The sequence below is a fragment of the Pleuronectes platessa genome, chromosome 11 (assembly GCF_947347685.1).
Source record: "Pleuronectes platessa chromosome 11, fPlePla1.1, whole genome shotgun sequence".
Lineage (NCBI taxonomy): Eukaryota > Metazoa > Chordata > Actinopteri > Pleuronectiformes > Pleuronectidae > Pleuronectes > Pleuronectes platessa.
Window position 1 is genome coordinate 17,046,574 of NC_070636.1, and position 23,998 is coordinate 17,070,571.

The following is a 23,998-nucleotide window of genomic DNA, read 5'->3' on the forward strand; positions in this document are numbered from 1 at the left end:
CTATCAACACATCTCCTTTGGTACTCTGTGTGCAACAAGCATACTGTGTCAGGGTGAAAATGTAAATTAATTACACTGCATACAGTACAAGCGACACAAAAGTTTTGTACTAACAGGACAAAACTTCCTTCAAAGTCGTACACAACACAATATGGATGATGGGTACACAGTTGTAGCGATGGTAGATACTTGTGTATTCAATACAAATGAGCTGTTAAAAGACTTACCTCTCAGTAACCGTCAAGTAGATAAACTACAGGTCTATTAGAAGAATGTAGATAAACCATTAATATTAGAAGAAGAGAATTTCCTTCTCTAACATAGAAAATGTCTCTGTTTACACCTAAATCCTAATATAGCACTAAAAGCCAAAGCAAAGAATTAAATCATTTCAACATGCATCAGGAGACATTCAATTATCTGAAATAGTTTTAATAAAACATGCACTTGTCAAGTTGTAGGTGTGTTATGTCTTGAAAAACAGCTTCGGATTCCTATCACTTGTCTGTGCACATGTACTTACTTTCTGGAGGCCAAGTATGAATAACGAAATGTGAAAATGTATTAAAAAAAAAACTGAACTTGTGTAACAGTGTATTGTATATAGGTGCATCATTGTCAGCTGTAAAGCCAGTTACAGTTTATAAGTAGGGCCGCATCGAAAAGTCATTTCACAGAAAAATTGAAAAAAATTATAAAATCAAAGTATTCACACAATGTGCTTCTGTGCCATATCAGCAAACAGCTCCAGAAGGTTTTGAGGTACGACCAGATACTCTGAAGGTACACAAAATGGAAAGATAGTCCAAAGGAAGCGGAGAAACAACACATCAAGGCATAGCATGAGAGATGGATGAAGTTGATGTGCTAATAGTCCAATAAGACCAAGTATATTTCCTGTCAGCTTTCCTCTTTAGCAATATGCAATATCGAATTAGCTTGGACCCCTAAAGAATGTTTGTATTAAACTATGAAATGGTCTCAATCTCCTTATTAGCCTTCCCTCAATGTTTCTCCTCCCTCTCCCTCTCTCAGCGGCAAAATGACAGGCTGGAGGTGGGATCACATCAGATACCAAGCAGCGAATCCAGCCAGAGCAGCAATCCAAGTCGCAAACAGAACCTGTCCCGTTGGGTGTCCGAGTACGGCCATGGCGAGTTGACCGGCATATGCCGTTCCACTCGACGCCGCTAGATGCACAAAAAGAGAAAAACAAACCTAAACAACAACAACCTCACAACAGTTCCTCATAGCAGCATGATGCGTACAAAGAGAAGTATAAAAACCTCCTCATTTTGGCAGCATAGTAGGGACATTTGCTGATGTCACCACCCGTGGCTCCGTGGACAGGCAAGCCAGCATCTAAAACCTCCTCCTGGACGGCTCCCTGTGTGAACAGTCAGGCGGCGGCTCGCACAGAATTTGCGCTTGATAGACTGCGGTTAGAGTCAAAGATGAAACAAATAAAGATTAAGTTATCAGGGGCACAATTCAGAAAGCACCGCAAAGTAGAGGAAGAGAAGAAAGAACAATATAGAGGTAAGAATCACCCCGATTGTGGACATCATTAGTGTTTATTTGTGTCAACATGACATGATAAGCTATCAGTACAGCTGATTTCAGATTCTTTTTATATTTTCTATTATATATTTTTATTGTTTTTTATAGCTTACAATTTTGTCTGCCTGTGTGTGCATCTGTAAACAGTCCAAACTTTCTTGGGGATGCATGACAGTTTGCGTGTGTATGTTGGGGACTCAATCTTTCAGGTATTTGCAGGTGCTTTTTTTTATATTTTGGCAAAGGGAAACAAGCTTACTCGTGCAGAATGGGCTGTTACCAAAAGCATCACATGCCTGGAACGTAGAATTGCACAAATTAACTGGCCACTACATTGATGTTCCAATAATCATAAAGTAATTTTCTGTGCAAACATTAAAAACATTTATTTTTAGTTTATCAGATGTGAGGATCCGATGCTTGTCTTTCTTATATGTGATAGCAGGGGTGGATCCAGGGTGGGGCCAAGGGGGAACCTGCCCCAGCTGAAAACTGTTTGGCCCCTGAATTGACCCTGTCCTGTAGGTAGTCTATAAATAGGAAAACTTACTTATGATACTAATAATAAATATGTCCATTTCTGAATTTTCTAGCATTTTTGAAGAACACAATGTGCTACAATTTTTAAAACAGCTGCATTTTTTTCTTCTATTTTTATGAAATGTCTTCATCAAATAGAAATGAACATATCTAACTCTTTGTGCTTACATAAAGCCTGGAGCATAACTACAGGGAAAATAGGGAGGTTGTAATTCCTGTATAATATATCATCTCCAGATAGATGTGTATTATTATTGTTTTGTTTAACTTTCACATTTGACTCAAATGAAAACAAACAAACACACAGTTTATTGTGGCTGTCAGCCATCTTCCTCCAGTGCAGAGACGGTCAGATTTGCGAAGGTGGCAGAAGGTGGGTCCAAATCCCTCGTGGGGCCCAGGGCTGATTAATGATTAAAGGGGATTAGCAGGAGGGTCAGGACCTGGCCAATCGTCTCACACTCTGATGCTGCTGTGGCTGCCTTCATACTAACTCCCTCACTATACGACCACGCCGCTCTCTCAGGACCAAATCTGAGGATGTCAGCAGGAAAAGAAAACGAGAGGAGAATGGTGTTACATTTTCAAGGTGTTTGCTGACCAGGCTGAGGTAGGTGGGTCTTTCTTGATTTATATTTTTCATTGTGTCAGCTTTTTTTTATATTTTATTACAGGGTACTTTTTCCTGAAACAAGGGAAAAGAATCAGTGGATTAAAGGGGAGGATACTCTGTTTCTAAACCCTTTTAAATGTCCCTGATTGTTTCTCTGTTAGTCTTCCATGTAGATGTAGATTTCCTCTTTGCATACAACTGATTATACATTGTTGTGTTGTTTTTTCAATAGTGTTTACCATTTCATTCAACTGTGCTGTTAATGTGATTTCTATCTGTCACACTCTCTCCACTGTAGTGTCACAGATCTGTCCGCGCCGACAATAGAACAATAATGCAGCGTGCACATGATATCGATCATGACATCCAGGCTAAGCTGCTTATAGGAGGACCTTCAGAGAACTGTACAACCAACCCCCCTTCCACTGGTCCCCGGCACCCCCTGGAGGATAACCTGTTCCTCCACCCTGATCTACCTGTGTCCCACCCTTAATCCCCCGCCCTGGACTTAAAAGGAAAAACTGAGAGAGGATAAGAAACCATGGCGGTCTTGAGGGTGAAGTTCACCAAGACCAAGCGGGATAAGTTGGCCCAGGTGCTGTGGATCCTTAACTGGATCTCAGTGTTGACAGGGGCCATCCTGTTCAGTCTGGGGCTCTTTCTCAAGGTGGAGATCAACAAGCGAGCGGAGCTGATGGCCGAGAGGGATATCCAGTACGTGCCCAACATGCTCATAGCAGTGGGCTTCATCGCTTGTGCCATCAACTTCCTGGGTGGGAAGATCTGCTACGACTGCGTGGACACCACCAAGTTCCTGCGCTGGAAGCTGATCATGCTGCCCTACATCATCTGCACCTTCTTCTTCACTTTCTGTGTGCTGGTGGGGGCGCTGATGTGTTACAGCATGCGTGGGGAGCTGGAGGAGTCTCTGAACCTGGGGCTGGCCGAGGCCATGAAGTTCTACAAGGACACAGACACGCCGGGACGATGTTTTCTGAAGCGCACTGTGGACCTCCTGCAGATAGAGTTCCGCTGCTGTGGAAACAACGGCTACAAAGACTGGTTCGGAATCCAGTGGATCAGCAGCCGATACCTGGACATGTCTCAGAAAGAGGTGGTGGAGTAAGTACCAAAAAAAAAAGGTGTAACAACATCCACTTAATATGTGAATACCTTTTCTATTATGTATATTTCAGCTTTAACTACAATGGCACTCAGACCTCCACCAAGTCTCACCAGTCCCCTTAAATTCAATAAAATGCGGCCACAAGTTGCACAAGCTCATAGATTTTTTAATACAAATCTGTCAAAATGTCAAAAAACACAATGCTAAATAAGTTTAAAAAATGTTTCCCTGGGTCTACCCACGACACCAACATTTGATGGGTTCTTCCCCAACCCACACCCTTCCGCCAAGTTATATGATCATCTTTCCAGTAGTTTTTGTGTAATCCTTTTTTATTAGACAAACAGCCAAGGTTTGTTTGGCAGAGGTAATAACTATAATTAAGAAGACTTTCTCGACCCTGAATCCCAAAGCAGTCAGCGTTGAAGTCAACATCCTTTTCAGGACTCTGGGTGGATCCTCTCGGAGGCGTCAGGTTCTGCCAGCTCCTCTCGTTGTTCCAGCGTTTGGAAGTCTCCCAGCAGACTGTCCTCTTTTGGCACCACTCAGCTCTTGGTCAGACAGGCAGCCTGGCGGGCTGATTAAAGAATAAACGCATTAATTACTGTAATTAACTTTCACCAGATAACCTAGAAGAGACTGACGAGTGCCAGACAACACGAAAAACCTTCTGAAATGCTTCCTAGTGAAACTGTGGTCATTATTAAGTTTAGAGAAACCGAACGGAAAAATGATCCATTACATATGTGACAGGGTTGTTTGTAACATTTAAAAAGAAAATGTTTATGAACCACTGAGTACAACATTTGATCTTTTTTTTTTGTCCAACAAGGAATAGCTAATATATCAAATTCAGGGAGAAAAGTTAAATCATCCTTCCCTGTCAGACTACCTATACTCACCAAGACATGCCGGTACATATTTCAAATGGTAAATCTCTACAATCCCACAGATTGTAGAGATCTACCATTTCACCCACTGTAAATCCATTCACATCAACCTTTGCATCTTTTCCCTGCTGTCCAGCCGATTGAGGAGCAACGTGGAGGGGAGGTACCTGATGAATGGAGTCCCCTTCAGCTGCTGCAACGTCAACTCTCCGCGGCCCTGCATCCAGCAGCAGATCTCCAACAACTCTGCCCACTTCAACTACGAGCACCAGACGGAGGAGCTGAACCTGTGGCTGAAAGGGTGTCGGCAGGCGCTGCTGGAGCACTACAACTACATCATGCAGTCCATCGGCCTCGCGGTCCTCATCACCTGGCTGTTTGAGGTGAGGAGACACAGGCTTCTGCCAACAGAAGGTCGCAGCAGGAATGGAACTCCACACATTCCAACTTGTGTGAAAAAAGAGTAATACGCAGTGTATTGTGGTTCCAGAGAGAGCTGAACTGCTGGTGGTCAAGTTGAATTGTGGGTAAGCCAGATGTTGGTTGACCAGATGGTCTGTCGTACAATTGATCGGTTGGTCAATTGCCATTCAACGAATTTGTTTGTTTGTTTGTTAGTTGGTTGGTTGATTGGTCAGCTGATTGTTCGATTGGTCAGTCTGTCCATCGGTCGGTCAATCAGTCAGTTGGTTGATTGGTCAGTTGGTTGGTTGTCTGGTCGATTGGCTGGTTGGTTGTTCGCAGGATTACACTAAACAACTGAATACATTTCCAAAAACTTGGTTGAGGGTTGGGACATACGCCAGGAAATGTTTAGAGGACTAATATCTTCATGTGTGAAATTTGGTTTGACTTGATTGAAGTTAAGGGGACTGTTTGGCCTTGGCAGAGGTGTATGCTCTCTACTGTGAGCCATGGTTGTTCAAGTTTCAGTTTGATCCCATAAGGTCTGTGTGTGTCTTCTTTCAGCTGTCCGTGTTGACAGGAGTCCGGTACCTTCAGACCTCCCTGGAAAACGTGCTGAGGCAGGGGGATCCAAACTCCGAGTCTGACGGTTGGCTGCTGGAGAACAGCTTTATGGAAACAGCCCGCACCAACCTGAACATCATCAAGAGCCTGGGCAAGAGCAACCAGATCGACACGGCCGACAATGGAGACCCAAACATCAATGTCCCCTCCACCTCCAAAGCACACTACGGGCCAGACAACGTGCCGCCAAAGGAGATCCCTGAAACCAGTTGACCTCTCTCTTACAAAAAGGACCCAGTGAAGAGCATCACTGTGGGACTAAATACCCAGACTACTTAAGAAGAGTCGGATCAAGAATTACAGCTGAGAAACACCTGGACAAAGGTGTTTGCTAGTGTGGAAATGGAGACACAATCTTACATCACATAATATGTTTCTTGAGTGGAATATTTTCTAAGACAATGCCTTCTTTTTGTGACTGTTTCCAACCATAAATTCATCATAAATTTCCCACCTGTCCTGATACAGACACCATCACACGAATCATCCCAAATGTTCACATTCATCCAACACATCCGTACACAACTGTACTGTAACCTGTTGTTTACAAATGTTTTATTGTTGCCTGCGTGGTATGGCTGCCTGTATATTTGCAAAACTGGAGTTAAAATGGACTTATAATCAAACATGATTGTTCAAAGAAATCAGTGAAGCACCAATATTACATTATCACACACATTTTTTTCTCCTCACTTAAATGTGTCAGAAAATAGAGTCAAGAGTTTATAATGATTTTTTATCAGGAAGTCGTAGTGAAGAAGTTACATTTTCAGGAATAGGGTGATTCAGCTTCAAATGAAAAAGGCTTTGTAGGAGCTGGAAGAGCACAACAATTAATTTCTCTTTTGTTCTGGGTGTTTACAACATTAGTATCATCTTCATCATCTTTTCTCTATATTTCCATCAGCAAATGTTATTTAGGTCCATAGTACACAATGGGATAAATACAGTATGATCATGCTTTAAAAGTTAAACCCTTTTACCAACTGATAACAGAGTTTATAGAAGGTTCAAACCATCACTACACTGAAACTCATGTGCCTCAGAGATGCCACTGTGTTCCAATCGTCTACTGAAATCTCTTTTCATTGGGATGAGCTTTGAAAAGCTTGACAATAAAGCTTTTCAGTCGGCTTTAGTGTCAATAGCTCCGCCAAGGAGGTCATGTCTTCGTCTGTGTTTATTTGTTTGTTTGTTAGCAGGAAGTAATGGATGGATTATAATGAAAATTGGTGGAAGGATGAGGTATCAGTCAAGGAAGAATCCATTGAATTTTGGTGCAGGTTCAAGAATTATTATCACTTTATTTAATATTTAAAAATATATATATAATTCATGGATCTTGATGAAAAATATGAGGCATGTTTTGGGGATGTGTATGAAATTTGGTGGAGATCCAAATAAAAATCAAGATTTAATGGATATAATGTGGTTTCTTAAGGGAACTGTTGGCCCTTGGTGGAGTTATGCGCTCTCTCGAGTGCCCTCCTAGTTCATACAAATGAGGAAACTTGAGTTTCAATACAAATGGATCTATTTTGTGTTTCTATCTTGGCTGGTGTCAGGTTCTTCTCACCGGAAGTAAGAGCTTTGTGTTCGCTAAAGGGTTTTTAATAAAGTTCTGTCAGCGAAATGTTGACGTACTCTGTATCAAATTGCTTGCGGCACGGCCTCTGTCTGACTTGAAGTGGGGATGGAGCATTATTTAAAAAAACAAACATTAATGGTGAAGAATGGCTCACTCATTTATTCTAAGTCAACAAGAGGAACAAAAAGCAAACATCCTGGGCTGGAGCTCGTCCTCTTAAACTGGTTTGCAAATGGTTACATTTTTAGATGAAGTAAACGGTGTTGCACTCTGATTGATTCGGGGCACAAGGACAGTTCATGTGTAGACAGGCTTTAGTGTCTTTATTCTCCACAACCTGGAAGTCTCATGTAATACTGACTTACAACACAAAAAGGAAAAAAAGAAAATTATATATTCACACATTTTTTTCCTGAACATGATAACAAAAAAAAACAATGGTGGAAATAATGAATGAAAATATATCATATTAGATGTTTTCAATAAAATGTACTTTTTAATGTCTTAAATAGAATATTGCAATAGTTTCTTTACTTTCAATTTTTGTTGCGTGTGAAATTATCTGTATTCAATAAGTTTGAACAATTATAAAGAGTATATATCTCATATTTCTAATTAGATTGACCTAATACCTTGTAAAGGAACATATTATCATTGTTTAGTATAGTATCTTAGCACGTATTCCTATCAATAAATGTATCTATATGAGGAAGTTCTGGAAACAGGTGAGTGTATACTTCTAACAGTATTTAAACTGTTAGGAAAATATATCCTATAAATGTTTTATTAATAGAATAATGTCTAAATGTGAGCAAAGGTGAAAGTAGCATAACCCGCACCATCTACGTAACCGAGGAGCAAAACCCAAATGAGCAGGACGTCTGATTAAACCTACACAATTTCCAAATGACCGTATCCTCCAGTAAAGTATAACTCAACATTATAACTTATGACAAAACATTTCTACACAAAAAAAAAATTGAGAATACAAAGAATTCACAGATTGAATTCAAATCAAATACATAAAAGTGGTAACAGAAACATTCTGGTGTGGATCTGATGTTTGTCTTTATTTGAATGAGCCTCGTTGCAAACAAGATGACTCGCGGAGAAACTCCTTCTCACAGCGGACAATCGAGTTAAAACAAGGCGACTTGGGTTCGCAGGTTATCCTTCATCCTCCGCTACTCTTCTCGAACGTCCCACCTCTCTGGACTCCAGCAGGGCTTTTTACGAGGGAGGGGCTGGCTGCTCCGGCCTCCTTTGATCGGAGCAGGGTTGTTTGCTTGTGTGTTTGATGTGATGTGTGTTTGTGTGTATATAAGTGTGTAGGTGCCTCAGGGGCAGTGGAGCAGAGGGTGCTCGATGGCTGTGCTCTATTTCTCGGCCACCACAGCTGGAGCAATCATCACAACATCTGCCACTCAAAGGCATACATTACGTTGACCACCTCCAGGCTGCGGGCGATTTCCTCCAGGATGCAGTGCTGCTGCCACAGCTGGTTCAGCTTCCTGTAGCGCTCGGGGCAGAGGTGCAGTGGATTGCCCCTTCTGGAAATGAAAATACAGAAAGAACTCAATGAATCAAGATTTCTGAAAAAAGAACTTTACAAGTAACCAACAATACAACTGTTAAATATTTAAATGTAAATGCTGTTGTGTAGAAGTACAACAAGAAAATAATCAAGGTCTACTGTATACAAATGAAGCTCTCTTGGAGTGGAGGAAGTATGTTAATTACAGCAGCTAATATTTTGAACCTGTAGGAGGCAGTATTGACATGTCTACATTAGAGTGGGGATACCCGACCCAAAAGAGACCTGATGAGTCGGGTCAGGTTCAGAGAAATGTTTCGAGAAGATATTCTGGTTTGGTACGATCATGTTGGATGAGCTATCTACTTGATTATATTTCTATACTGCATGTGGCTGTAAATCTGGGATAACATCAGGCATGCTAATTTACTCTCAGGGTTCAGACCAAAACAATTGAGACAGAGGCTGAACTGTACATCATTTGCATCTCTAAGCAGAAGTTGTAACAAAGCACCACCTGGAGAAGCAGTGATGATTCTTACCCAAGGTGAGGATCAGTCTCTCCATAATCGTCCAGGTAAGGAGCAGGGTAAGTGCTTCCTCGAGTCTTACTGGCCATCAGGATAATTTCACACTCCCTAATCCTGTCAACATGAAACAAGAAAGTGTAAAATCCAATAAAATCAAAGGACACATATATATATTTTAGAGAAGACAAAAATAATCATTTAATCTGAATGTTCAGGACTGATGACCCACCTCAGGAACATCCCCACACCAGCGCCACAGGTCGCAGCGTGGGCGGTGCACGCTCCCACATCTTCCCCGTCCAGCTGACTGAGACAGCAGGAGCTCTGAGAGCACAGCATGGCCCCGCAGAACAGGCACAGTGTCGGGTGCTTCCTCTCATCATCCGTCGACTTGGGACACCTGAGGACAAAAGAAGATTTAACATCCACACTTTCCTCCGAGAGATGATGAATGAAATGAATTTGACTCCCCACTTACTGGAAATGGCTTGCTTGATTGAGGAGAGCACTATAATCCTCGGGAAGATCAATCAAACGATTCCTTCTCCTGGGATATCTGAAGAAAGAGTTTATGGATTCATTATAACCGAGATGCTTTCAATAACAAAATAAAAGTGGAGCCTTCTTTAGTACAAAAGACAACATCTACCTGACTGTCTGGGTTTTGCTTTTCAGGGCTTTGGTTATAGCTGGGCTCCCGCACCACCTGAGGAAGACAAAACACTGCCATAAAACTGCTTCCCTCTTCAGCCAGTTGACAATACATTGGCCTTGCCTCAGTGTTGACCACTTACCTCTGCAGCAGCGGATTAACGGTGTCTCTGTGCTCCTGGAAGAGCTGGAACACATTGGAGGGTAGTGCCAAATAACTGCATAGTGCCTCCATCTGTCCTTGGGAGGTAACTTCAACAGATAAAAACCGTCAGCATGAGTGAATACATCATCACACGCTATATTAAGATGATGAAATACTCAGAGTTTGACCTACCAGAAGTACTATAAACTTCCTCTGGAGGACTTACTCCAGTAAGGCAATTGAAAAAGAGAGCAGCAGAGCGCAGGAAAGGTTCGATTCCTCTCTTCACTTTTTCTGCCACAGAGCTGCCGGACACATCTGGAACCAACCTGGTGGGCAGACCACAGAACAACAAGCTGAGGACACGCAAGCTGGTTCGATTAGAGACAAACCTGATACTTGAAGTTATCTTATGAAGAAATAAGTTGATGAAAAATAGAGATGAAAAATATCTGTCCCATTCTTCCTTGTATATCAAACTGCCCTCAAACCCAGCGGTCACCCAGTTTTGTGTGTGCATGATCAATTGTTCTAAAAAACTAAATATTTTCTTGATTGGATAGATTGTAGAGAAATATAAAAATAATTCTTCGGAGAAATATCTTAATTTTGTCTGGCACTAAATCAGGAAGGGAGAGTCCACCTCTAACTTTCACAGTGGGCTTTACAAGCTCCAACATAAACATCAGTTTACCACTATCAAAATAAAAAATTAATTTAATTTAATTCTACAAACGACTCAACTAATTCATAGATTATACCCAACGTGATTTTTAACCACATGAATTACTTAAAATGTCAAAATAAAGGTTGTGTTCAGTATTACATCAGATAAATGTTAGAATAATTTACCTCCCAGTGTGTTGTGACACGACACTGTACAGCTCTGCAGCTGCTCTCGCCTCCTCCGTCACCTCTCCACCAACCACTGGAATAAAATCTTAACAAGAAATTACAGCATTATTCAATCATCACAATCACGTTATTATTTAGCATTCTGAGCTAGTATTGAAATCGTAATATACTATTTATAGGTAGTTAAATTTGTTTAGTGCAGCTTGTATGGTTGAGGTGTGTACCAGTAGAGGACAGGAGGACCTGGACGATGTGTGCCATGGTGACCAGGTGTAAGATGTGCAGGTGGTTGTAGGCAGAGCTGACAGCAGACGGCTGTAAGTCTACAGCCTCTTCCTGGTACAGTGAGGGTATAGACAACACCATACCCACCTACAAAAACAAGTACACAAACATTACATACACTATCATATGGTTCTCGCACAAAGACTCTGTCAAGTTAATACAATGGCAAATATCACCTTTAGTTTCTATCATTATGGGAGTACAAACGCAAACATGTCATTGATATCAGTAAAATGTAAAACATATTTAAAAAAGGAGACGATAACACAGACGTACCAGAAGATGGAAGAAATCCACCTCCAGAAGGGACGGCTGGGTTTTTCTGCTCAGAACTGGAAGCAAAGCTGTGAAGAGTGACAAGGACAAATATATAATTATGACTGTTACATGAATAGGATGTATTAGGAATTCTCGGCTGAGCCACGTACCCCCCAGCATGTCTGTGAAGTGCCTTTGGATTACAGCCTGAGAGCTCTTAAGTCTCTGGGATGCTGAAAACTGAACTATTGCCTTTAGACCTGCCAGCTGAAAAATGGGGAGAGGAATATCACAAACACGACCATAATTTAATAATATAGGAAAGGTGTTGACTTGTGAATATGTGGCATCAAACCTGTCTGTTTTGTAAGGATCCAAACAGTGATTTGTCCTCTGCCTGCAAAATGTTTTCTGTGAAGACAGACATTTAAAGATTTAAAGTTTTGTAAAAAAGGATGAAGGCCGAGAGAGATGCTTAATTTGCAAAGTCCTACCTATGGCCTGAATAGTGAAGGCACATGTATTCCAGGCCATAAGGGGCACACGAGGACACAGCTCATTGGGTGCCGTCTGCAGTCCCACCCTGTGCACCGTGGTGGCGCACACCACCAGCATCTCCACTATGCTGTCTGAGAACTTTCTCCTAAGGAGCAACAGAGAACTCAGGTCAAATTGAAACAGGAAACACAGAACCTTGATTAATATTGAAGCGGCAAACAGTTTCACTCACGGCTCTTGAACTCCATAGCTGAGAATGGATCTAAAGTCGGGCTGTCCCTGTCCACACAGCCCCGTCTCCGCCTCTGAGCTGTTTCCTTCTGTGCTGCTATCTGCAAGAGAGAGTATGAAAACCATTCACTATCTCATGTCACAGGAATTTTACTGTCATCAAATTCCCTTATGCCAACGAACAAACAGGCATAATGACACACATGACCAATGTCATATAATGAAATGCCTCCTTCTGTGCCTCAGCTGTTCACAGAAAGACAGTTATTGTTTACTCCATGTTTTCTTACCGTTATCCTGAGTGACTGACTTGAGACCTTTAATCCTGGCAGAGAGGATCTGGATCCAGCGAGGCATGGTCAAGTGATGGCCAATTATCTCTGCATTCTCACTATACACAGGAAACAAACAATAACGTCCAAGTATTTGTTCAACCAAGAGCTCAGTGCAGATTGGCCTGATAAAGCCGGACATGACTTACTAGTTAAATGTTAATGGTTCCAGTGGGATGAGAGGGACAACGGTATTGCACAGAGACTTGCACAGGGGACACAGGTACTCCCCGTTCTCCAGGTCGATGATCAGCTCAGCGTGGAGACGATTCCTGGTCGTATTCTGGACTGCCTCAAAATATCTGAAACATATTAAATGTAAGGTAACAATCAATATTGCCCTTTAGCTGACTACATATGGTTGAAGAGAAGGATTGTCATGATAATATTTTATTCATTCAGTAAAAATAGCCAAATGTGTTCAGTGACTTACTTCTGCCAACATATGGCGTGCATGACATGTCCACAGCTGCCAGTGTGGGTCCCTACTGACAATTCTGGATGCATCAACAGGGGATATGTTGTCCCTGACCCTGATAGAGAGACAGACAAAGAAAATAAGTTGGATTTCTCCCATAAAACTTCCGCTTCCACTTGATAAGTGAGACGGTTGTTGAGACTGACCTTCTCCTCTGTTGGTCACCATCTTTCCTCTGCACTGTGTCAGCACCGTGGACCTCTGGACACAGGCCGTCAGTACCATCGCCGGACGCTGAGCCACCACTTCCTGCTCCTCCTGACAAAGAATGCAGGTCAGCACCTCCCTGTCAGCTGGGGTCGACCCTCGCTCTGGGCCGACGGCTACACACAGCTCCTTCTGCTCCATGGCACAGCTGGAGGAGTAAACATAACCCACACTCGAATTATTGGAATCCATTCGATGCTCATCTTTACCTCTACTCAAAAGAAATGCATGGAGTTCTGCAATGGCTGTGCTCACCTCTCAACAGCTGTAGGAGGCTCTCCCTGTATCCCGCTGTCAGGCATGTTGTCGTACAGCATCTTGTTGGACTCGATGAAGTTCTTCTGCATTGCCGACATTTGGGCCATAATCTTCTGACGGTGGAGTTTGGCTGCCTCCGCCTTCCTTTTCCGTTCGGCTTTCTCCTTGTCCTGAACACTCTGGACCAACCAACCAAAAACAAACGAGTGGGTGAGTCTTCCCGATGTCAGTAAGTTTCTGAAGTGTTGAGAATATTGTTTAAACAAAGGCGGGTCTCATGTTTCAGGGCATTGTCGCATGATTAAGGTTATTTGTTGCTGTTTCTGGAATTTGTCTCAACGTGAGAATATTCTTTTTTGGCAACAAGCAGAGACATAAACATTCATTTATTACATGAAACTGCTGATGTTTCACAATCCTCATACAGTGTTTTTTGTTACCTCCTCTGGCCTGTTTGTCTCCATACTCATGGATGCTGATGGACTGGACTTCTCTCTAAGGCACTTGACAATTTCAAACATCTAGAAGAAAAAAAGAAACATAAAATTAGACTGTAAGATAAATGTCAGACTATAAGCTGATAATGAAAATGTATGGATATATAGGAAATAACAGCATACCTGTAGAGCCCATTTGACCATGTCTTTCTGAGCTTCAAGCGATGGAAGAGCCTTAATCTTGGACAACAGCAGAAACACAGACTTGCCGTGTTCTGACCCAATTCCTAGAAGAAAATAAGAGACGCACAATTCAAGAGTCACAAAAATCCCCAAACCTAACAAGTACATAATTTTTGAACTGTGATCTCTGGTTTTTACTCACTGCGAGCCTTAAGGCTGAAATCGAATGTCACTTCCTCCTCTGTGCTTTCCTCAAGCTGGCTTTTCTCTTCAAGCAACGCCTGACCAATCACATGGAGGGCCTGCATGGAAAAGGTTGCGTATTGTTAAAAGCCTTTCTGACAAACAGGACAGGGTAGAGGCTGTAGATGTGAATGTCCACATGTGTACCCTCTGGATCATGGCCTCTGTCCAGTGCGTCGCCCGGTCCTCTGCAGCTCTCTGAAGGACACGTCTCAGGATGTGGATGATAACGTCACAGCAGAGCAGACGCAAGATGTTGGAAAAATAAGGGCAGAAGGCCGGGGGCACCGGGGGACGAAGAGCTGAGAACAAAAAACAAACAATGTTAGGAGTTGATTCATTATCGAGCGCAGTGGAGAAGATTTAGTGTCTACAGTGAAGAGAGGGCTGAGCAGAGGAAAGCTGGTGATCACCTTTATCATTGCCCTCATGAGTCCTCCTCTTCTTCTGTGACTCTTCTGCCTAAAACAAGCGCAAAATAAGAATGAATTGAAGTCTTCAACAGATGATGTGGTATATTTTAACCCATTTAGAAATGTTGCTACCTATGCATGTATATACCTTTAGGAACGGGTGCGACATTTGTGTGCTTGTCTCTTTAGAGCTGGATGAAACGTGTGCACCTTTTATGTGACGTCATTCACATGTGACTGATGAAATGTGTGTGTGTGTGTGGAGGGGGGGCGAAATGCATTATGGGACATGTAATTTGTTTTTCAGTGCTGTTTAATAGCTTTTTAGGGGGTTGTTTATAAAGAATGTTTATGTTTTAGTGTGTTTTTATTCAGCATCTTTGGTCTTAATGGGTTAAAACTGCTGATGAGACATCCTGTTACCTTGCTGTGCTGGGACCTTGAGTAATGATAGAAGAAAGGGTTGAATTCTACCAAACGCTCTTTTTTGACTCCATACAGTCCGTGTCCTGACACTCCTGGTTTTCTATAAACAGAAGCAGAGGAGACGGATTAAACCCACGCACCCCCATCCACACAGTCCGGATTGAAATCAAGAGCTGCTTCAGTCTTTACGTACTTGAAGGTGGCAACTTTAGAAATCACCGTCTCCAGGCCTGTTTCGTGGCTTTCCTACAAAGAAAACATTTTACACTTGTTCATAATGCTGAAAACTCATTCAGTGAAATGAATTTAGATCGGGCATGATGCAACTTACATTCTCTGGCAGGCCTTTGACCAGGCTACTATGAGCCATGGGCTCGATGCACAACAGGTGGACGACCTCCCTCATCGTCACATCCTCTTTGGTCACTTGACTGATCCCAGGCACAAAGCGCTCACCTGTATAGAGAGCATGGGTCAGACGCTACATTGTCATTCATATCCAGCTGAGTAATCATATTTGATGAGTAGAATGGGACACTGCACCAACTATGACGATCAGCAGGTATAACATCTCTTCCGTCAATCGATTCCACTGTACCAGCTCGTCCTAGAAAATTGGTGGTTTTTTCATTTGTGCGAATTAAGCTTGGACGCACATCATTTATTTTTCCTGAATGAATCCTAAAGTGTTACCTGGTCTTTGCTCGAACAACTTCCGTTAAAATAATCAAAGAGCTCGAAACGCAGCAGGATCAGCATGAGGAAGTGGTTGGGGTCCATCTTGGAAGCAGCTATCTGTAAACAATGTGTGAGGAGGATTGTATGTTAGTACATTGTATATTGAGCATGAGCAAAATGTTATGTCTGACTGCCACCCACCTGAAGCATGACAATGTCCTTGTCGTACATCTCGTCCCTGCATTTCACATCCTGGTAGTAGTAGACCTGTTCGTATGAAACAACAACGGTTAATTTATTAAATAATAACAAGCAGCCGAATGATAATAACATCTCATGCATCTAGAGAAAGCAGCTTACCTGGCTGACCAATGAAAGCCCATTTCTCCGCCACATTTCTGCTGAGACCTGAGCAGCCAGCACCACACAGCGCAGAGGATGTTCCACCAGCTGGGTGTAGTCATAAATCTCCTGCAACAGAAAGAAACAATATTATATTACATATACCTGATACATGTGGTGCAGGTTAAAAGTATTCTTTCCATACTGTGAATGCAATGTCATCGTTTCCCCATTACTTACAGGATTATCCAGATGCTCAATTGCTCCTGTTTTGCACAGAAGTACATACAAGCCTGTGGATCAGAATATACAGAGTAGTAAGTTTACATTTTACAGGAAAACATTATTTTGAAGATCCCAATATGAGTTTTCCTACCAGCCAGTAGTCTGGAGATAGGCAGGTGTATGCTGACAGGCTCCTGAGACACTTTGTAAGGGCGAACATGGAGAATGTGTTTGCACATGTAGTAGTCAGTGGCCTCCCTACGGAAGGGCTGGTTATTGCGCTGCATGAGCTCTTTGTGGCACTCCTTAAATGCGAGCAGCAAGATCTCGTCCTGAAAGGGCAGACATAATTAATAACTGAATACAGCAGCAACATAATGCTTCCCTCTTTAACTGTGAGGAGGTTTTATCGTTCAAAAATTATACAAAACTCACATCAGAGGAACACCAGTCCTGAAACATGGCAAGAATGTGGCGCAGCTGGATCTGAAGAGAAAATCCAGCTTCCCACTCTGGTTCTACTGCAATGTGTTGCCCAAACTGGCGCTTCACCTCCTCCATACCCTGAAAAGCAAAGTGAAAAAAAGATCCATTATTCAAACTGGTTTGTCTAGTTGCCATAACTGGACAGTTAAGGAGGTTATGTTTTCACCCCGGTCCGTTTGCTTGTTTGATGGTTTGTTTGTAAGCAAGATTTCGCAAAAACTATGGGACAGATTACCACATAACTGGTGGAGGGATGGGGTTATATTCTAGGTCAGGGGAGAACCCATTAAAAAAATATCCTGATTCAGATCTGCACCCGAGTTATATCACAATTTTAACATTGCGAGAAATCATTTTCACAGATTTCCCAGGAATTATTCATGGATCTTGATGAAAACAATCAGCTTATTTAGGGGCCTGATGGATGTGAGTATGTGAAATTTGTTGCCACATGATTAAATTCAAGGCGTCTCTTGGGCCTTGGCGGAGGAATGCGCTCTACCGAGTGCCACTCTAGTTACCTGCATGCATTTGAGAAGACCAAGAAAGACTTTGAACCCCTCGAAGAACTGTCTCCGCAGCCCGTCAGTCCATGTATAGGGTTTACTGATCAGAATATATCTGAGAAGAGAAAAGTCACATCTTTAACAAGGAATCGAAAGAGTCAGGAGGAACTCATTTGCTATAACTGCTGCCTGCATAATCACCTGAGGTCGTGGAAGATGACCTGGATGCGTGTGAACTTGTCTGAGTTGTAGCCGAGGAAGAAGAAGCGATTGTTGTCGTCCAGGTGTTCATGCAGCAAATCCATAACGGTGTCGACTACCACCTTAATGACATTGCCCTCTTCAATCAGCTGTCTGGCCTAGAGAAGAGATTTGAAGTTAACAGATAGCACTTAATCTGTCTGCATGACAGTATAAATATAAATGATATGCCTTACCTACACTATGATATAATATCTAGAGAACATACCAGTGTGGGTACAGTGAAGATTTGAACAGACAGAGCAGTGATGGATATATTCCTCTCATGGTCATCATTGATGAAATCCTTCTGCAGCTGCTTATAGTACTGAAAAGATCAAGGCAGGAAATATATTCAATTACATTATAAAGATTTCCCAAAAGTTTTAGAACTATTATTTCAATGTTCTTTTACCTTTGTAAACTCAATTGCAAAATGCCTCTTGAACTCTGTCTCCATTAGCATGCTGCAGAAAATCAGCTCATGTACAATCTTGCGAGCTCCTTTAGAAAAACAAGAAAAAATGTCTTGTTAGTGTCACAAAGAGATGAGTTGAGATAAACCTACAACTCTGTGTGAAAATCAAACTCCGATCTACTCGCCTTTGTACATCCTGGCGTCGTGCAGCATGAGTTTGCTGATGAAACACGGGAGGTCTCTATCCGTGTCTGGCTCAAGTGCCACCTGACAGAAAGCCTGCCTGAAGCCGGCTGCACAACAAACACACAGGTCCGCGTGAATACACATGAATATTCAAATGAACGTGAAGCAGTGTGGTATGGTGTTGTTACAACGGCAGCAGTTACCTGAGTAACCGATGATCTTTTGAAACCAGGAGCCGAGACGCAGGGCAAAAGACTGATGAGCCATGACGGCAGCTTGAAGGATCTCCACACGCAGAGGCTGCAGGGAAATGTGCTCCGAGTTCGACTGTAACGTTTTAAAAAACGGAACAATGATGAACTTTGACTGACGACTAAACACAATGCGAAATTTCTAAATGAGCTTTAAATAGGTGTAGAGTCAGTAGCTGGTATTTACCCTGATAAGGTCTTTTGCTTGCTGACATGAGCGAAGGGTTCCTCTCTTTACCGCACGCCGACCCTGTGCAAGAGATGAGAGTGCAATTAAGAGAACTGAGTCAGATCAACTTTCTTTTGACAGGAATGTAAACGAAAGGTCAAGAGCAGTTAAAATCATTATTATACCTCCTTGTCAATAAGTGCTGTGTGCGTCTGTGCTTCAGCCTGATCACAGTTGACAGAACGCTGCAGGGTGTAGATGACATGGTCGTACGAGTGGTGCTCGTCGTTGTATAGAACACAGTAGTATGCATTTTCTTTTTGTCTGCATGGATGGAGAAATATAACATCAGGGTTGAGCTGTGTGCTTATACATATGCAATTATGAATTCTCAAGTAATCAGACAGGTACCGGGGCTGGAGCTCCGGTGGCAGATCGAAGCTCTCCTCCCACACCAGGAAATCTGTGATGTATTGCAACAGAACCTGGAACAGCTTCTCAGCACGCCCATAGAGCTCAGGCTCCAGCACACACTCATCCTGCACAAAATCAGAGAATCGCACAGGAATCACTATGTAGAGCAGTCTCAGGAGGTGTCTTGCTCCAGAATCCAGAACCTCTCTCACATCCACGTGACACAGTTTTGAGTAACATTGATAGAAAACGTGTAGTTATGTTTCTGCAAATTAAACCTCTGTGATTTTTCCCAAAACGAGAACAGAAAAACATCTTTAAATCAAATATGCACCGTTACAGAAACTGTAGCCAAACTGAAAAACTGCCCTTTGCAACCTATACTAATTCCCCATTTCCTGTGTCACAACTGGCGACACAGTAAAACAACAGAGAACTAGTCTAAACATTTTTCTTAAGAAGAGCCAAACAAGCAGCTGACCTGGTCACAATAATATCAAATCCCCTGAGAGCAAACATTCCACATGGCAGCTAAGTATTTCATACAAATGTCTGACATTTAACACACAAACTAAACTGAACATACAGTGACCCTGTGCATTTACACCAGTCACGACGTCACACCACTGTGAGAGAATAAGCACTTTGAAATCTACCACAATCCAAACAACAAGAGGTCTGACACAGAGTGATGGGTTTTCGTGTTCAGCGTGGAGAAGCAATTGTGGTCATGTGGTTCAGATCTGGTGTCGAAAACACAAGGCAGCCTGCCAGAGCGGGGCCAGCGATGTCTTTGTTAATGAAGGCACCTGCTGTTTATGGAAAAAAAGACGGAGCCGCCAAGCTCTACATCTGCTCAAAGCCCCTGAGCGTGATCTTATCAGAGGAAAGCCCAAATACTGTGATCAGCAAAGAAAGGGCAGACAAACACCTGCTCAACAACCAATCATCACGCTGTGTTCCAGCAGCAGTTTGGTAGGAGAAAGTGTCGACTGAGCACATCCATGCACTGTTCAGCCATGATGTAACACCAACTGTTTTCCACCAGCTTACTGTATGTGCACTTTATCAGCCTCCCCATCGCTTAACCAAGTTGTTCATTTTCTGTGTTCTTTTCTCATTTCCGTAGCGAAAGCCACACGCGAGAGAGCAGCACCCACAACTAAGATGAGAAAATAAGCATTCTGGGGTACACTGACACAGAATGGGACACGTACGCCCCTCCCACATCCCTCTTTCCGCTCTGTTATTCAACTCACCGTTACCATGGCAGTGGCTGCCCCTGGGTCGTGTTTGGAGCAACAGGGGCCAATCTTCCAGGCCTCTACATCCCCGCAATCACAGAACCCCCCTCCTGATGACGCATGCATCTGGGAATATAAACACACATACTGTACTGTCACTGACAGCAGTTATCTTCAACAATAGCTGTAGCTGTGGGAATCCATGACTATGGTCGAACATAAAAGGCCTATAATGATTTAAAATTAAACAAACATTGATCTTTGTGGATCTACAAATATGTTGTATATTTTCCCCCAAAGTTTCAGGGGCATACTGGAGAATCTTCCAGTTGACATTTTAGTGCACTGAATATTACAGAGACTAGAAAAGGGATAATTAAGGAGGCTTTATTATGTGATGTCAAATTCAAAATATATAAATATTTATAGGGATTCTTACCTTGTAACGATGGCTTTTGTGTAGACTATTCTGGAAGCAATCCATGCACAGAACACAAGTGGGATCTATTGCACAATCCCTGTGGAGGAAGTAGATTTGTTATTGTCAAGAAAAATGTATCATCTGAGGTTGAAGATGTGAAACTGCAGTCAGTGTTGTTAGCTGTAATCAAACTGAAATGCAAACTGACTTTGTTTTATGTGAACATCCGTGGTAGAAAATTGATCAGCATAATAGGAACTTTTGGGGCATTTGTGTTGATACTGATTTACTGTCCTTGGCTTTGTTATTGATTGAAGTATAATTTGTTTGGAAAAATAAAAAGAGAAATTTACAATAACTTAACAAATGTATACATGTATGGGAGTAATACAGCCCTTCATATTATTCAGGTTCACTCAGACTGCACCACACTAAAACCTGAGAGCTTTATGCTCATTAAATATGTTTTTCTTAAATTAAGCCTGAAAACTATGGTATTATAACTTGAATATATTGAGATAATCATCAAAACAAGATTTTTTTCATCTACATGATCTCAACATGAGTATTTATCATTATTTGAGTTATTATTGAAGTTGCAGCTATTTCATAACAGAAGATCAGAAGGTCTGTTCATACCTGCAGGAGTAGACAGTCTCTCCCTCTTTGAAGACACGTCCACAGAGCGCTGACGAGGCGCTGTCATTCTTGAGCTTCTCCAGACCCTCCAGAGGATCTTCTCCAAACAGGAAACACTCCAAAGGGAGGAAGAGTCGGCTCTGAATGATCTCCTCTTTCTCCTGAGGGCCGAAGTCTTTCTTCAGGCAAAAGATCTGAGGCACCTGCTCCCTCAGGTAGCGGAGCAGCTCCGCCCTGCTGTCTGCAGCCTCCAGCCATTCCTGAGGACAACAGAGAAGAGAGAGACAAGGATTAGTCTCTATTCTCATAGTAAAATGCTAATTCATATTTACCATGAGCAAGGGTTGGGCAGTAATGGATTCTATTTGTTCAAAATTACGTAATATTCCGAAAAAAACAAGTAACTATAATCAACCCACATTACATTTGAAAAACATTTGTAATTGGATCATATTAACTATACTATGGATTACCTTTATGTTTGATTTTTTAAAGGATTAAAGTGCCATGATAATTATGCTGTTAACTATTGAAAATGCACATATGACGAACTAATACTAAATATGCAAAAAGCTAAATGTGATGAAAGAATATTTGTGGAGAAAAAATGTGAAGCTCTGTCCATTTATTCAGAATAAGGTGCAATATATTCAATGTTTGATGTATAGTTATTTTCTTTTTTATAATCCAACAGGATTGTGTTAGTAATAATAACAAACGTGTCATCTATATTCAGTACCTAACTACATTTCAATGTAATACGATGAGACCTGCTGAGGATGACACTAACACTTTCTCTTTGTTTGTCACTTGGCTGATGCAACAAAGAACAAAAATTTGCAGTTGTTTCAGGTAACTTAAGCCATTGGTAAGGAATTAGTCACACTCTTTCCTCCTGTTGAGTTACAGACGTTTTGACACTTCTTGTATGAGCTGGCAGCTGAATGAAAAACACAAAGTGCAGGCACAGGCTTGTTGAAATGGTCTGATGTCTGAGTGGCAAGAATTATAAATACAGTTATCATCTGCATAGCATGTTATTGAGTATAAAGTTACCACACAAGTGTTACAAAAATGATGCTTTGACTACCATTCAAAACTCACCAAGTTACTGACAGGTAACTAGATTTCTTTTTGAAATTCAATATTAATGACCATAGGAAAATGTTCAGAGGTGTGGCGCAACCTGATTTACATAAAGGTCAAACAAGTGGAGAATACTGTCATGGAGGTAAGTGTCAGCTGCCAGTAGAAATAGTTTTATAGAGCCCACAGCTATGAGGAAATAAACTTCAAAATGTGTCACCACATCGTAGTTGATAAGAATCTGTCTAGGCAAGCTAAACCAAACAGAAGCGAACATACAAGAAGAAAATACACACACACACTCAAAAATACACCATAGAGCCCTTAAAAAACAATGAAATAATAAATTCTAACTGTTTAAATGAAATGGGCAAACATTGAAAATAAATAAAGCCTACATATGCAGATTCTGCATAATCTTTTTCAATTGCAAAAAATTTAAATAAATTTAAACCATATTCACTGTACTTTGTATGTATATATATATATATATATACACACAATGTATTTCTACTGCATTTGGTTTGTTGTTGCAATATTGATGCGTTTGTTTCACAACATCAACAACATTAATGGCGGCAGTGACATCATGTCGGTAAATCTACAGTAAACTCGGTCAACCAGAGATTAAATCATTTTAATAGTTTACAGTGATGGCTCGAATTTAAACAGACTCCATCAACAACAACAACACCGTACGTGTCCGTGTCCCGCTTGCTGGACTTCCTCAGTGAACTCGACTCCACTGACACGACCCTGCGGGAGTGTGAGAAGCCGAGAAACGTCCTAAACTCATGGCTAACTCATGTTGAGGCGCTTTGGACAAAAGCGAGCGACCCAAAACACCAGCGGCTGGAGATAAACACAGCCCAGACAGCCCTGACACATCCCCCCTGGCTTACTTATCTCATACCCGATAAGACCTGACTCCAAACCCACGGTCACGCACGGACTGTTTGTGTTGATGTGGAAAATCCTCCGCAGAGACGTTTTAATGGTAGGCAGCTAGCACGGGAGCTAGCCGCCTCTGCTAGCCCGGTACGAGTTATCCCCACCAGTTCGCCGACGGACCGTGTCGTCCAGGGGAACCGACACGTTTCACCCCGGTGTTGGCTCTCGGGGTCACGGGGGTCGCTGTCAGGTGTATTCGCTGTGGGGAAGTCCTACCTTGCTGGGGTCTTGCAGTCCGTCTGAGGATCTCTCACCGTCCGCCATGTTCCATTTGCCGTAAAAGAAGTGTCGCTAGGAGACTGTTCCCCTTGTAATCAAAACCTTTTGCGACGCTGCCAGACCAGAACCCCGATAAATACCAGAGACATATAATCAATCACTATTTAGTTTATTGATCACATTGGACATGTTTTTTTTTTTAAACGAGTGTAT

General features: G+C 42.1%; 2 protein-coding genes across 2 annotated transcripts; one reads left to right on the forward strand and one right to left on the reverse strand.

Moving 5' to 3' along the window:
- The first annotated feature begins 2,612 nt into the window (after positions 1 to 2,612).
- Positions 2,613 to 7,203, forward strand: LOC128450567 (photoreceptor outer segment membrane glycoprotein 2). The gene is made up of 4 exons (XM_053434094.1): positions 2,613 to 2,710; positions 3,012 to 3,835; positions 4,866 to 5,112; positions 5,699 to 7,203. Exons 2-4 carry the CDS (start codon positions 3,255 to 3,257, stop codon positions 5,969 to 5,971), a joined length of 1,101 nt encoding a protein of 366 aa, XP_053290069.1. The 5' UTR covers positions 2,613 to 2,710; positions 3,012 to 3,254; the 3' UTR covers positions 5,972 to 7,203.
- A 275-nt stretch (positions 7,204 to 7,478) lies between these two features.
- On the reverse strand, positions 7,479 to 23,997 carry ubr1 (ubiquitin protein ligase E3 component n-recognin 1). The gene is made up of 47 exons (XM_053434093.1): positions 23,783 to 23,997; positions 21,530 to 21,789; positions 20,909 to 20,987; positions 20,485 to 20,595; positions 19,223 to 19,350; positions 18,997 to 19,135; positions 18,830 to 18,892; positions 18,595 to 18,718; positions 18,391 to 18,498; positions 18,203 to 18,291; positions 18,017 to 18,115; positions 17,749 to 17,906; positions 17,563 to 17,662; positions 16,991 to 17,119; positions 16,707 to 16,887; positions 16,571 to 16,623; positions 16,349 to 16,459; positions 16,190 to 16,255; positions 16,004 to 16,105; positions 15,854 to 15,917; positions 15,642 to 15,766; positions 15,504 to 15,556; positions 15,308 to 15,410; positions 14,885 to 14,933; positions 14,619 to 14,773; positions 14,431 to 14,530; positions 14,229 to 14,332; positions 14,049 to 14,129; positions 13,606 to 13,787; positions 13,290 to 13,498; positions 13,099 to 13,198; positions 12,815 to 12,967; positions 12,624 to 12,724; positions 12,335 to 12,434; positions 12,099 to 12,247; positions 11,960 to 12,015; positions 11,775 to 11,871; positions 11,623 to 11,690; positions 11,286 to 11,433; positions 11,059 to 11,146; positions 10,399 to 10,535; positions 10,205 to 10,313; positions 10,060 to 10,116; positions 9,889 to 9,966; positions 9,640 to 9,810; positions 9,423 to 9,524; positions 7,479 to 8,896 (listed from the first exon to the last, which is right to left on the reverse strand). The coding sequence occupies exons 1-47, from the start codon at positions 23,828 to 23,830 to the stop codon at positions 8,755 to 8,757; spliced, it is 5,229 nt and encodes a 1,742-aa protein (XP_053290068.1). The 5' UTR covers positions 23,831 to 23,997; the 3' UTR covers positions 7,479 to 8,754.
- Position 23,998: the final 1 nt, after the last annotated feature.

Coding starts and splice junctions, on each gene's coding strand:
- LOC128450567 (XM_053434094.1), top strand. CDS start 3,255: ATGGCGGTCTTGAGGGTGAAGTTCACCAAGACCAAGCGGGATAAGTTG. Junction 3,836..4,865: donor TCTCAGAAAGAGGTGGTGGA/GTAAGTACCAAA, acceptor CCTGCTGTCCAG/CCGATTGAGGAGCAACGTGG. Junction 5,113..5,698: donor TCATCACCTGGCTGTTTGAG/GTGAGGAGACAC, acceptor GTCTTCTTTCAG/CTGTCCGTGTTGACAGGAGT.
- ubr1 (XM_053434093.1), bottom strand. CDS start 23,830: ATGGCGGACGGTGAGAGATCCTCAGACGGACTGCAAGACCCCAGCAAG. Junction 17,907..18,016: donor TCTTCACTGTACCCACACTG/GTATGTTCTCTA, acceptor TCTCTTCTCTAG/GCCAGACAGCTGATTGAAGA. Junction 17,663..17,748: donor GTCATCTTCCACGACCTCAG/GTGATTATGCAG, acceptor TTCTCTTCTCAG/ATATATTCTGATCAGTAAAC.